Source organism: Glycine max, chromosome 7 (genome assembly GCF_000004515.6).
Source record: "Glycine max cultivar Williams 82 chromosome 7, Glycine_max_v4.0, whole genome shotgun sequence".
In the NCBI taxonomy this organism is placed as follows: Eukaryota; Viridiplantae; Streptophyta; class Magnoliopsida; order Fabales; family Fabaceae; genus Glycine; species Glycine max.
Window position 1 is genome coordinate 40,139,630 of NC_038243.2, and position 14,894 is coordinate 40,154,523.

At 33.4% G+C, this 14,894-nt stretch overlaps 1 protein-coding gene across 7 annotated transcripts; it reads right to left on the minus strand.

The window, feature by feature from the left end:
* Window positions 1-1,524: 1,524 nt before the first annotated feature.
* LOC100796611 (glutathionyl-hydroquinone reductase YqjG) lies at window positions 1,525-9,506 on the minus strand. Of its 7 annotated transcripts, none has more exons than XM_006583864.4 (6): window positions 9,393-9,506; window positions 8,796-9,013; window positions 8,527-8,703; window positions 8,210-8,434; window positions 7,966-8,094; window positions 1,525-2,083 (listed from the first exon to the last, which is right to left on the minus strand). In XM_006583864.4, the coding sequence occupies exons 2-6, from the start codon at window positions 9,006-9,008 to the stop codon at window positions 1,850-1,852; spliced, it is 978 nt and encodes a 325-aa protein (XP_006583927.1). In that variant the 5' UTR covers window positions 9,009-9,013; window positions 9,393-9,506; the 3' UTR covers window positions 1,525-1,849. The 7 variants fall into 7 exon arrangements, 5 of the variants coding, with proteins under 5 accessions (XP_006583927.1, XP_006583928.1, XP_006583929.1 ...); XM_006583865.4 differs by having other exon boundaries at window positions 8,796-9,022; window positions 9,393-9,467; XM_006583866.3 differs by having other exon boundaries at window positions 9,309-9,447.
* Between the last annotated feature and the right edge of the window lie 5,388 nt (window positions 9,507-14,894).

Here is a 14,894-nt window from a genome sequence, read left to right on the forward strand (position 1 = left end):
CTCTCCAGCGCCTCCGAGAAGGCACGAAAGTTCACCTCCGGGTCATCGCGATTCGGGTTCTCCATAGATGACGAGTTGTCACCGTCGTCATGTTGGCCAAAGGCACAGTGGAAGGCCTCGTCCTCTGCCTCGTTGTAGGAGTAGTCGGAATCAGAGTCAGAATAGGAGAAAGGGGCATTTTGTTGGGGAGAGTCTTGCTGGTCTTTGTCGTTCGCAATTTGGAGAAAGTGATAAAGAGTTTTATAGTCCTACCCTAATGGAATAAGATTATCTCAGATGAAAGATACTTGTGTTTTAGATAAAAAAAATTATATATTATTTGAAAATTGAGTTTTGACGGACCAAAATAAATTATCCAGTAATTTTTAATTTTCATAATTTTTTAATTTTTATATCCTTACTTTAAAAAATAATTTACAAGCATATAACGTTTTGTAAGAAAATAATTTTAAATAAGTGTTATACAATCTAAAAATTGTTTGAAAAAAATAGTGTATGCACTAAAATATAAAGAGTTTTTATACCATTATCAAAATAACATTATTAATACTTCATATACACTCTGATAGAAGTAAAAAATAGATATCCAATGGTCCAAATATAAACAATATTAATTGATTTCATCTTATTTAATAAATTTATCCCAAAATACAAGTGAGATAGACAAACTGAAATTTCAATAGCGTCCATTAAATAATTTTTTTCAAAAATTCGTTGGATGTAACAAATAAGTTGTTCATAAAAAGAAATAGGCTCAAAAAATGAAATCATAGATGACACAAATACAAGTTTTCTCATGATAAAGATAAAATTAAATTTAAACAAATACAAATAAAATTTTCCTAGTCATGCAATGAGAGAACTACCCTAATATTTAAAATTTCCTCTTGTTTAAATGGTAAAATTTTATAACATTTGACAATACAATAACATCTTTTCTCTCTATCTCTTTCCATTATATCAAGCAACTTATCTCTCTCTTATCTCTTGCTATCAGGCTATTATTTTTACAAAAAATTGTATAATTTTATTGCATACATATAATATCTCGTATGACTACTATTAACAATGATAAAAAAAAAAAGATATAAGCTGGATTCAATGATTAAGAAAGAAGAAAAGAAGGAAAAGGTAATGGGTTCAATTCAAACTAATATTTGCCAATAAAAAAACAACAATAAAAGAAGAAGAAAACATTTTCAATAATAAAAAAAGAAACATTTAATTTGATAATATAACATTCTTTTCAGATGAATCTCCTAAAGTTTTCATTACTTTCCCGAACCTTTTCTCACTTTTATCAGTCTCTATTAGACCCAGACAATCAGGGCCAACATGCTAACTTGTTGAGCTCAAAGCCCAACACCAAATATATGTGATCTTTCTTATCCATTTAAAACAATATAATATCATGTACTGTAGGATATGTCTAGCTACAATTCAACCAGTTTTAACAAAGGAATCAATGAAGCTAAATCACAGAAAAAATTCCAACATTAAAAGTATAGACAGTAGACACAGATATACAAACCTGTCCCAGTTTATTTTGAAAATATGTTTTTCAACAAAGCACTATTGTTTCTGCAATTATTCAACAAAACAATTCACTTAGAAGATACAGAAAATTTCTCATAAATCTCTTACAATTATACAACAGAAATGCCAACAATACACTCTTTTGAACACATTCTCTTCTTGGAAATTATAAAAGATAGTGGGTCCTACATCATCTTTAATGTCCCTCTCTCATGATTTTGTAATTTTCAATAAATTTCAAGCAATGATAGGGTGTGTGTTAGGAGGAGTGTGTTGCTAGCACTCCTCATTATACAAATATGCTATAAACCACCTATGCAGAAAACCTTTCTCTGTCATGAGGAGCAGAATAATCAATATTTGGCCCTACGGGAACGATCCCAAATGGATTGATAGAAGGATGACTTCCATAGTAATGCAACTTTATATGTTCCATGTTCACTGTGCTACTAATGCCAGGAATTTGGAAAATGTCTTTAGTGTAATTGAAAAGATTCGGGTATTCGCGCAGCAGTTTTTTGTTGCACTTGAAGTGAACTGCATAAACCTACAATTATAGCAAAGATCAATTACTCAACAGTAACAACATTGGGATGGATATATTGCAAAATGAGTCCAAAAATAGGAAAGCTAAAGAGTACATGACATCAGAAGGCAAATTAAAAATAAGACCATCAGTCATGCAATGAGAGAATTGCCCTAATACTTGTATATTCTATTCCTCCAACACCATCACAATGTTGAGGAACCATATTCATCCAAAAAGTACAAAAGCAATGACAAGGAGAAGGAAAAACTTTGTGAAGGTAATGATTTATCATTGTGGCATCTTGAAAAGTTTAAAATGAGAATAAAAAAGAAATTTGAGAAGTTTACATATTTGAACCAGCCATAGCCAATATAAAACAATGAATGAGATGATTTATTTTTTAAATTTATTTTCATTGGTCTCATTAAGAGTGAAATACTACACCAAAAATATGACAGGGAAAACTGACTATTTGAACTATGGAAAATTCAATTTCTTCCTTTTCTGTTTACAATTGAAAGACATCTCTGGATTGCATTGACATGGAAAATATTAGAAATTTACATTTCTTAGAACTCTGGGGCACAACTTGGTAAAACTCCAGGCCCAGGATAGAAAAATGAGTTTTTAATTTTAAGATAGAAATGAAATTTGACAGGACAAACTCCATCTTTTTACAAGATAGTCTTAAAATACTGAGACTCTAGCTCTGTAATCACTAACTTAGGTCTACCTATGATTTGATTTAATTGAGTTCTAAAGGGAGGCTCTTACTCAATGTGATGCTCTGGATCTGTTCTTGAAAGATTTGAAGCGACAATCACTTCCTTAGAAAATACTTTGGATCTTTCAAAGATTACCTTGGTAGAACTATTAAATGCATTACAGACACGAGAACAAAGGAGATAGATGTGAAAAGAACAATCTAAAGAGGGTCCTCTCCAAGCACAGACAAAAGTTTCAGGAGGAAGGAAGAAGAACAATGAGAAGAATAGTAACAAGGCTAACAAAAACAAAAACAGGGATGGGATACATTCACCATGTGCATACTACAAACAGAGGAATCACCTACAAAAAAGTGTAGGTGGAGGCCTAATGTTGAGTGCAGAAAATGTGGTAAGCTTGGACACAAATTTGCAAGTCACAACTTGCAAAAGCTTGACCACATGTAATAGCTCGGGTGATTCATGGCTGATTGGCAGTGGCAACACAAACTACATGACCAACGACCAAAAGCTCTTTAAAGTTTAAAGAGCTTGAAATGGTGAATTTATTTAAATCAAGGGTGTGGCTGTAGAAAGCTTAACATGTTTGAAATATATTTTTGATGCTTTTGTGAGCTTGACATTGACCAAAACCTGCTTAGTGATGGACAACTGATTGAAAAAGGATTTATGTTATATTTGAAAATAAATTGCAATTGTGCTTAATTAAAGATGCAAATGGTAAACTCTAAATCTAATGAAGAACAAAAAGTACTTTCAAGCACAGTAAGCAAAGCATAATTATGACACAAAAGGCTTGGGCATTTCCATCATGTTGGACTTCTGCATATGCAAAAACATAATTTGGTGAAAGGTGTGTCATTGGTGGAAGACAAGCTCGTTGATTGTGCGACTAGTCAATATGGAAAACAAGAAGACCATTCTCCCAAGCAGCATGCAGAACAATACACAAGCTGGCCACTAGTACACAAAATTTTGGAGAATCTCAGAGAACATCATCTTTAAATGCATTGGTCGAGAATCAAAGTGGTTGTAGGTTGTGCACAATAAGGTCAGATAATGGGATAGAATATACAGGTGACTAGTGACACTTTTGACAAATTTTGTGAAGAACCTAGTATTGAACAACAACTCAAACACCTTATACCCTGCAACAGAATGGTGTAAGCTAGAGAAAGAGTCAGTATTATGGAGATGTCAAGATGTATGTTGCATGAGAAGGAGTTGCCAAAGAAATATTGTACGTTGCAACTACAGTTTTTTTGTTGAACAGATATCCAACCAGAGTTTTGCTAGAAAAAAGAAACTCCAATTGAAGCCTGGTTTGGGTTTGGTTACAAACCAGAATTGAGGAATCCAATTTTTTTTTTTATTGTTTGCTTTACTGTTGTGACATAGGTTAAATGAGACAGACTTAATAAAAAGGCAGAATATATGTAGCAACAAAGGATATAGTAAATCAAGTTATGACACTTTCTACCCCGACATATATATAAATGAATAAAATATATAAAATATCGATAACCAAATTCACACGGGTAAAAGGTTCACATTCACTTCACTATTATCAATTAAAACTTATTAAAACATATTCAACTCAAAATAAGACTGTCAAAATTTACAAAAATATTTTGTTAAATCAGTGAGATAAAATAAAATAGACTAACATCATGCAATTAATATAAAAACTTATGTCCCACTGTCACATCCTATTAGAGCATTGTGTCCCGACGTCCTTCAGCACAAGGTTCCTTAAAGCACTTCACCTAGCTATCTGCTCCCCCGAACACAAAGTTCAAGATCATCACAAGATCCAAACACAAACAACACACAGGGAGTGAGTTATCACATTTCTAACTAATAGAGAAGCAAGACAACTAGATATACATATCATATAAACAAAATAAAACTTACTTAAATATAACTCACATAATTCCACCACTTTGTCATTCAAAATTTACCTTTCAATCATCAATCACCTTACACAAGAATCACACACTCCGATCAAGACATAATAACACATCAATTTCATTATAAACAATTAGCAAGCGTATGCAACAGTTATGCTAAGACTCAATCCTATATGCAATGTGGTACCATGTCAGTGAAAAACCACCCTGGGGCGCTTAGGAGTACATAACAAGACACACCACACAATGAGTTTGTCAGGTCACTCTCACTAAGTAAGATCATAGGGAGACCAGTCAGGGTCACGATGTTTTGCGAGAATGCTCCAATCATATGGGATCAACATAGGCTTAAAGGAGCACTCAAACCCGGTGACCCCCAAGGCCTACACTCTGAAGAGTCCGTCAAGACCTCTCCCTCCTAATTCAGGTCCAATCCCTAAAATAATTTTGCATGCAGACACTGCTCATGAATTATACAATACCCACAACCTCACACTCGTGTTTTAAACACGTTCAACACAATTGCGCTACGATTTAACACTGGTTCCTAAATAGGAAACCTACACTTTCTTTTTAACACTGGTTCCTAATTAGGAACCTACACTTTTTCTTTAACACTGCGCATTAACGCTTTTGTCAAGATAACACTGGTTGGGTTATTGTACAATTCATAGCTTACAACACAAGTAATGTCACATCAAGTGTTAACTACACACTCATCCACAACAAAAAATCATTCACAATTTCACATCTCATAGTGTCACAATTCACCATCACATGTTTACATGTATCTCACGAATTAACACATGTTCAACTTTACACTTATACTTAATCTCAATAACAATATAATAATCTCAAAGCAACATGTTATTCCACAATTCATCACATATTTCATTTATAAACATTGCTTATGAATTACATAATACCACGACCTCACACTCATGTTTCAAACACGTTTAACACATTGCGCTATAATTTAACACTGGTTCCTAACTAGGAACTTACACTTTCTATTTAACACTGCGCATAAACACTGGTCGAGTTATTGTATAATTCACAGCTCACAATACCATTATTGTAACATTAAGTGTTAAAAAGATCCACTTATTCACAACCAAATATCATACCCACAATTTAACATCTCATAACATTTCTAATGATATTCATAAGGTACAACATACACATGTTCATCAAATCTAACCATAATATTCTCAAACTCCAACACTTAATAATTTTTGGAATCATACTATAACAACTCTACAATATTATTTACATAAGATATTAATATAAATAAATATATAACTAATTCTATATATATAAACTAGCATACATCATAGTGGATCACGAATTTTAAAGTAAGCTTTCAATGCACAAATTCTAAATAATTATATGAACACTATGGTCAATTTCAATTATGATATTAATTTTAAACTATATAAAAAAACCTAAAAAGCATGAAAAAAGAGAAAATACAAAATCAATATCTCACTCTAAATTTCTCCTTACTTTATTTAATCAATTCATACTAATTAGAAAAATGCTCGATTTATAGGGTTCACACTCAACACAATAGCATATCAATTTCACAACAATTGGTTTGTCAAACATATATAATTCACAATTATAATTATAAGGATAGAATAAAAAATGACGGAAACACCCCAAAACTCATTTCAATTGATACTCTAAGGATCCCTACACATGTTCTCACTAATCCTCAATTGTGAATAACTCATCCCTTACCTCTAAGCGGGCTCACATGTCTTCAGACAGCGATAACAGCATCTCTAGCGGTTCCCTGAGATTCCTCCAATTTTTTTGTCTGACTGCTCCGATAGAGTTCCCAAACGTCAGAGAGATAGAGAAGGAATTGAAGTCTCCACTTATACTGTCTTTGTGCGATTACTTTTTCTCTCTCCTTGAATATTATCTCACAAATCTCAATGGTGAAGGTGTGCGAAACTGAATCGCAAACTACATATCAAAATTTCATGAAAATCCAACGGTTAACAAAACCGGGATCGTAGTTTTACTGAGACCATTTTGGGTTTCTGCGGGAAAGGAAAATGATATGATGCAAAAGGTATTTCTCTCAAATCAAATATGATATCAAAATTCCCAACGGTGAGAATTCTCGGAATTGGGTTGTGAACCTGGTGCTTAAATTTCACCACGATCTGACGGTTAATGAGTTCAAGATTGTCGTTTTTCTGAGACAAGTTTGGTGGTCTGCGGGAAAAAGAGAGGGTTTTGAGAGGAGAAGGGAAAAAACGAAAACGAGGGAAAGAAGAGGCACCGTCGGTGTGAAAAATGATCTAATGCTATTTATAGCTAGGTTTACTCTATTTATTTATTTATTATTTTATAAAAACAAACTCTATTTTATTCTCTATCAAACAAATAAATAAAATACCGTTTTTATTTTCTCTCAAATCATTATTTTAATTAATAATTATATATCCTTATTTATTTATTTATAAAATCTCATCATTTTTCTAAAACTCTATTTATTTATAAATAATAATTCTTTTTAAATTAGCTTATGAAAAATGGGATGTTACACAAGCTATTTGGATAAAAAAAATACTAACAGATATACAAATGCAGCAAAATGAGCCAACACATATTTATGTAGATAATCAAGTTGCAATTACAATATCAAATGATCCTGTTTTTCATGACAAGACCAAACATTTAAATATCAAATTGTATCATTTAAGAGAAGAACAAAAGGTTGGGGAAATTAAACTCCTTTATTGCAAGACCAAGGATCAAGTACTTGATATTTTAACCAAGACTCTACCAAAAGCTATATTTAAACCTTAAGAAACAAGTTAGGCCTCTGAAACTACTAAGGCAGCAAAGACAGTGTTGGAAATATGCCTTAGGGTTGCTACAAAAAGATTGCTGAACAATTGGTCCTTGGACCAAATCTTTAGGAAATATTTTATTTTGTTGTTGCTTGATATTTAAAATCTGTTAGTCATCTTGAGGAAGTACTTTATTTGTTATAAGGAATCTGTCAGATATGGCTTGCATCTAGCAAGATATTTTCCTTTTTTTTTTTTGCATGTTTCAGCTCTATAGAAACGGAGTGAATAAAGGTAAGTCTCTTGATTCAAAATTTATTTCCTTTCTCTAGTGTGTTTCTCTGTTTTTGTTCTTGTGTTGTACCAACAATGGTTTGCATAATACAAGTAACAGTAAAGTACATAAGATATTCCCAAATGTCAACAATAAATGCCCTATAACACACACACTTTACCTCATCAAATCTAATGAGAGTGACAAACAAACGAATGTCTGCTTCAGTGAGTGTGTTGCCACATATATAGCGTTGCTTGCTTAGTATATCCTCACATTTGTCCAAAGCCCCATACAATTGTCTTGCAGCCTGGAGAAATGAAGGACCAAGTAAACAGTTGCAATCATCTGAGTACAGTAGTTTTTAAACAAATGTGGCTTGAAGTACCAACTGTTGCTAGAAAGGGTTAAAAATAGCTACTAACCTCATTGTATGGTTCTTGCTTCTTTGCAAACCCACATTTATAAACACCATTATTTATACTAGTGTATATCCACTCGTTGGTATCATCAATTTGGGGTTTTAAATCAGTGGGATACAAGTCCAAGGTGGGGTTTTCTGCAATACTGTTGAATTCAGTATTAAACATGCGGATTATCTCTGAGCTCTCGTTGTTAACAATTGTCTTGAGTTTCTTATCCCACAGAACCTGTGCATATCAAAAGCCATCAGTTGTCAATAAACATCAGCCCTGCAAAGCAGATAACAAAAACCAAGAAAGAAACTAATGCATCTTCATACTGGAACAGTGTACTTTCCGGTGTAGTTTGCACTTGCAATTTCATAAAGTTCCCTAATAGTCTTTGCTCCATTCAACATATCAGGTTCAGCTCCAGGCACCTCAGTTTCTGATTCAGGAAAAACCCACCCCTTATAGTCATCAGATTCATTTGTTCTTTCAAAGATGGGCTTGACGGCCTGATCATTAAACACACCCGATATGAAATTGCACGAGGAACTAATCACTTATTCTACTTGAAAAATATTCAGCATGAAGGCTACTAACTAACCGAGAAACTGATAGCTTTGTTAAGTCCTTTAATATTCAAGTAAGCAAGGCACCTGGAAGCCCAAGGACAAGCATATGATACATAGAGATGATACCTCCCTGATTCTGGTGGAAATTGCGAATTCAGGTCCCTCGAAATCCAATTTCTGAATGTGGAAGCAGATCTCACAAAGGCACCAGTGTCTGATATCTCATCCAATGAAAATCGAGCCATTGCAACTATATATGCTAAGCAGAATATATTTTAAGAACCAATCACACAAACAGTACCAAATTTTCAAAGTAAAGAATGGAGCAAAACAAAACTCAGTTCATCAAGAAAATCAATTTAGTTCATGTATCATGCTACATAGTAACATACTTAAATGGATTCAGAATTCACAAGATAAGCATATACAGTAGTACTGACAATTATCTTTTGCTCAATAAATTTCCTAATCGCATGTAAGAAAATTCTTGGCTAGACAAAATAAAGAACATAAACAAAAAGCAGATACTTTTCATGAAAACTCACAATTTTAACATGCACGAATTCCCATCAAGCCAATTGCATACCTAAAAGCAAGAGAGGAAAAGAGAGGTTTGTTGATGAAAATACCTTGTAGTGGTAGTAGTTGTAGCAAAAGTCAGAGAGAGGAAAAGTGCTTTTGGGGCGTAGCAGTGATAATCTTTTACACAAATTCAATGAATACATTAATTAGGTAGTGGGAATGGCAATCATTATAAATAAATAATAGGCAGAAGATTATAAGATTTGGTAAGTTTCATAATCACTTTTTTAAAAGTCATGTTAAAAGATTATTTGAAATTCAGTAAATCATTAATCACTGTTGGTCCGTGAAATTGTATAGCCATAAACCATAAATCATTATTTTAGTCTCTAAAAGTGTATAAATTGTTATATTAGTCTGTAAAATAAGTAAAAAAAATAAATCAAATAAGCATCTGAAAGTACAATTTCGAATTGCACTATTAGTGATTTAATAGTATTTTCTTAATTTAAAAACTAATGCAACAACATTATACAAGAATAAAAATGGAAATTCACTGTTTTGCTGAGACTTGAGAGTGTTTATACTATTGCCTATTAATTTCAAGCACTAATTAGTTTAAATAATTTATCAGAAAAACATTTCTTTTCACTTTATAGTTAGACGGTATAAACTGTAAAAGTATGCACGAAGCAACGTTTCAGTTTACTTTTGTTTTAACTTTGGTCCAAAGCAACCTTGCAGGCCGGACATAACATAGATCTCAATATTGTACAGTTCAATCACTGGTTTACGACATTACGCCACTCTTTTTTCTTAATTGTAATATCTTTTTTACTTCATTTCTAAAAAAATAATTTTAGAAACATTTACTATTTTTGGAATTTTAATTTTAAAAAGTATGAATCTTTTCAATATTTTAACTCTAAAATGTATTGAACAATATTTTAAAAATATAATTTTAAAAGAATGTTTAATACAATTAAAAGTTATATTTGTAGGACTGATATAGAAGAAAGAATTATATAGCAAGGGGAAAAGAATAGTGAAAAAAGTAACAGGGGGAGCTGCTATTCTTATCTCCAATTTACTATTCTCACCCCCTAGCTTTATTGTATACAGCATGAAACAATTGGTGCTGTCGGAAGCAGAGCCATTATCTACTGCCTTTGGCTTGGATGATAGACAACCTCCCATTTTTCGTCCAAGGTAATTAATATTTTAAATACATAACTTTTAGAGATGAAATAAAATATTAACAAACTAATAATTATCATTGCCGAAAAAAATAAAAAGCTTTTAGAGTTGATTCTACAAGTTCTAAACTATATTGCTATTGCATTTTTTTTTATTCCTGTTCTTGTAATTAAGTCTCACTTAAAATTTAGAGACTTAGTTCAAAAGAATTCAACTGATACCCTAACCCTAATTTGTCTTTCTAGCTCGGAGGGGTTCTTATTGATGAGGTTCCTCTCCCTTTTAGTAAACGTTATCCCGTCTTTAATTATCCATTTATTGTGGTATTAAAAATGTCTCATAACGGTTTCTCCCTTCATGATCATTACGATCTCTGGGGGAGTTTACAAACTCAGTATAATGGTAACGACAACTACTACGATCGGATACTGACTCAAAATAGACAATATCCAGGTCGTCCTGTTAGGCTTTGAACAAACAAACTGTAACTCACAAAACACGGGAAAAACCACACTGTACATTGATAACAAAGTCTTGGCTTATATAAGCCTTACAACAGCACTTAACAAGAAAAACCTTACAACAACAGTTAACAAACACAAAAGAAAAATAAACTGCCCACTTTGTACACAACCTGGAACGTGGTATCATGACTAGGAAATGGACAAATGTGTAACTACCTAATCCCAAATAATAGGGATTGTTATTAACTGAATAAACATCAAAACAAATTCTAAACAACCCAACAAATTCCTCCCTTAAACTGATTGCACTACCAATGCATTCAGTTTACCTCTGGTAGAGAGCATACACCTAATAAATTTGATTGATTTAGTGATATTGTGTTTTGATCCTTGAGTATGTGAATGATGTGAAAATGAATGTGACGTATTGTGATGTGATGCTACGCGACAAAGTGGTGGAATGACGTGAGCAATGTTTAAGTAAGTTGTATCTCATTTATATGATATGTATATCTATGTTATCTCATTTTTCTCTATTAGCTAGGAATGTGATGACTCACTCCCCGTGTGTTATTTGTGTTTGGATCCTGTGATGATCTTGAACTTTATGTTTGTGGGAGCAAATTGTTAGGTGGATGGTTATGGAGAACCTTATGCTAAAGGATGCGGGAACACAATGCTCTAATAGGATGTGATATTGGGGTATAGGTTTCTATATTAATTGTGTGAAGTCTTGGACGACCTTATTTTGAGCCGAGATGATTTTATTATTTTTATTTGGACAAGTTTTATTATGATGTTAGAAAAGTGAATGTGAGCCTTTTACCTTTTTGAAATGCTTTTATTTAAATGTGTTTTAAAAAAAATATTAATTCTAATTTTTTTAATTCCTTTTATTATTAGTACATATATGTGTGGGGTAAAGGGTATCACATTTAGTGGTATCGGAGCCTGGTTGAAACTTGCGGCCAGTGTTATGTGCTTACCATATTCTGGTGTGCGCTTTGTGTGATTACTTATGAATGCTTTGTTAAGCATGCTTGAATTATTAACTGTATTTTCCTTTGCATGATTAAATGAGACTGAATGATTCTTGTGATGTGTGTTGCATCCTTAATGTCTGTTATACCATATATCCACCGTAGAGTCATGAGTTATGAGACTGACCATCTTTATAATTTGTGAAGTGCGATTGGACATTATGCCAAGCCGTTAGGTGATGCAGGTAGTCTTGATATTGATTGATATTGCCTTAATGAGCCCTTATCTTCCTACGTGTATGTTGTTAATAAGCTTATTTCTCTCTTGATGTGTGGATTAGTGTTGTGAAAACCTTTTGAATTGTATATATGCCTTGGATAAGTGTGTCTCTCTTAATGCGTAGGTGCATGACTACTTAATTTCCTTTTTTGTGTGTAGTCATGAATGTAGTGGTTGAAGTTTGTGATTTCTTAATACATCCTTATTGAATATTTAATTCTTACTTCTTATATGTATGTTATATACTTGTTATAGGAACCTTATAATTCTATGTATGCTTGTAATATAGTGTTCTGCCTTAATTGCATAGATATTATGATTGTTTGTGATTTCCTTGTTTGTAGCGATGTTAATGCCTTATAGTTTGATGACATGTATCAAGATATATTTCATAAGGAATACTATTTTGATCACACCTTCCGGTTCTGGTACAACCTATTTCCTTGTGTTACGTGCTGAAGTCAAGTAACTCGATTACACTTGTAAGCCCGAGTATAACTCATTCTTTGTGTTATGAGCCTATTTCAAATAGTTTTTTATTACTAATGTTTCTGTCGCAATCAAGCGATTGTTGACGTCTCAATATGGGTGTACATTGTGGTTATCTTTTCATTTATAGAATTCATTTGGAACATTTGTTGTTGATTCTAAATGAGCGATTCTTCTTGATTTAAAATTATTGTCTCCTAATCAATTGAGTGTTCATCTTGTTATGGGATGCTCATCTTCCAATCATGTCTTGTTAAACTACTTGATAACTTGTCATGTTGTTACTTCTATTATGAATAGAGAGAGACTTCGCCCTTGCCAATCACGTTAAGGTGTTTCGAGAGGAAATACTTGAGTAGGCATGATCCTTGTTACCTCTAGACAAAAGTCAAACTTAGTAAGTCATGTACCTGTGTTCCTTGAGGATGTGCTTAGTTACCACCTAAGTGCAAGAATGAGAATTTTTAGGTGTAGTACCCATAGAAACTTGTAACCGTAGTTCCTGGGAGATGTCTGATATAGAGTTGATTAAGAATATAGAGTAGTTGGAAAAGTTATGAAGAATAGTTAAGAGGTTTAGTGTGAAACCTTAAGAAGAGTGTAAGGTAGTTAGTAGGGTGTTAATTGCTAAGCATGGAAGGATTTGAGAGTGAGTGTTCTTGCGTAAGGTAGGTGACCTAAAGGATTAGTGATGATAGTTGTATGATTAGCGAGATAAATCTTAGTTCTCTTTACCTTAATCTGGGAAAAGTTTGAGGATGCTCTGATGACTACCTTAGTACTTGTCATGGCCTCTATGTGAACCTGGTCATGCCTTGACAAGATTGATGCCCTTGTGTGTTCGTGGAATGCATGATAGGATCTTCCACCCTAAGTTAGCTCTTGTAGTGGTTTCGATGATTAGTGCTTAGTGTGTTTCCAGTTAAGTTGGATTATGGGGTGTATCTTAAGGTTGTTATAGACCTTTGGGAATCACATTTAGTGTAAGAGTTTTGCTATGCATTTTAGTTAGATGAGGATGACCCTTATAGTATGCTATGTCTAGGTGAGTGATAACTATAAATCCTTCTTGGGCAGAAGTTGTTTTGAGATGAGAGGAAACCTAAGATTAAGATGAGACGCCCTTAACTAGTAGTCGAACCAGGAAGTTGTTCTAGGATTCCTTGAGTTAACCTTAACCCTTGTTAGAGATTACTCAAGTAATTTTAAGCTTTCTGGTGAGATCCTTGTAAGGAGTAAACCCTAAGTTCATAGAGAAGTCGGCCACCGTAAATTGTTGAGTGCTACCTTAGCCGAGTAGGTCCTTGTTGGAGTAGTAAAATATTCAAAGTAAGTTTTAAGTTTAGAGGAGTGATTGTAGCCCATGTTTTATCGACAACTTAAGACTCATGAAAGGATTTATCATACACATGATCTAAAGTTGGTGGCCATGGTATTCGCTTTCACGTTTTAGAGGGATTACCGTTAGTCTGATATGTCGTGAGAATCTTATGAGTTAAATTTGAGGTAGAATAGATGGGTAGAATTCTTAAGAATCTTGTCGTGAGTTTATTTGCAATTGTTAGAGCTAGCATAGTAGTTGGAGGTTGAGTAAGAAACCTTTGGTGTGACCAGTGTCCTAGTTAGAGAGTTAGACATCGTAAACAGCAATCGGACCCTCAACCTTACGTGCAAATTTATATAGTGGTGTGAGTATAGATGTGTCAAGATTACCTTAAGTTTGAACAAGTTACGAAAGTGAGGAAGATCAAGTTGAGGAAAAAAAAAGCTAGATCCAAGGGTAGGTAAATCATGTATTCTCGAGAGTCACGTATGGACTAGGATTGGTTAAACGTTGAAGTCTCGAAACATATACCTTTTCTTTTAATCGTCTCATGTTTGAAAAAAAAAGTCAGCCATGTGGTTAATCGTGTTTCTTTGTATCTGCTTGTTCGTTTCAGATTGTCATCAGTGTTTCCTATGATATTACCCAACTCCAAATAGTATGTCATTCACATTCTATTATTGTTGAGATGTCACTCTCGTGAGAAAGCTTAACTTATGAAATACCATTATTAAGCTAACGAGGATCGCCAGATTTCGTCGCTAAGTGCAGAGGAGTCTCGTGGTCGAAGTCACTGAAAGGAGCTTCAACAAGGCACATAGCTTGGTATTGAGAACCAGATATGTAATCTCTCTCTTCTCGGTCTTTCGGCAAAG

Excerpts from the sequence above, each read along its gene's own strand:
- LOC100796611 (XM_006583864.4), bottom strand. The coding sequence starts at position 9,008 with ATGGCTCGATTTTCATTGGATGAGATATCAGACACTGGTGCCTTTGTG. Across the intron at positions 8,435-8,526 it reads CCGGAAAGTACACTGTTCCA|GTTCTGTGGGATAAGAAACT; the intron begins GTATGAAGATGC and ends TGATATGCACAG. Across the intron at positions 8,095-8,209 it reads AGCAAGAACCATACAATGAG|GCTGCAAGACAATTGTATGG; the intron begins GTTAGTAGCTAT and ends TCATTTCTCCAG.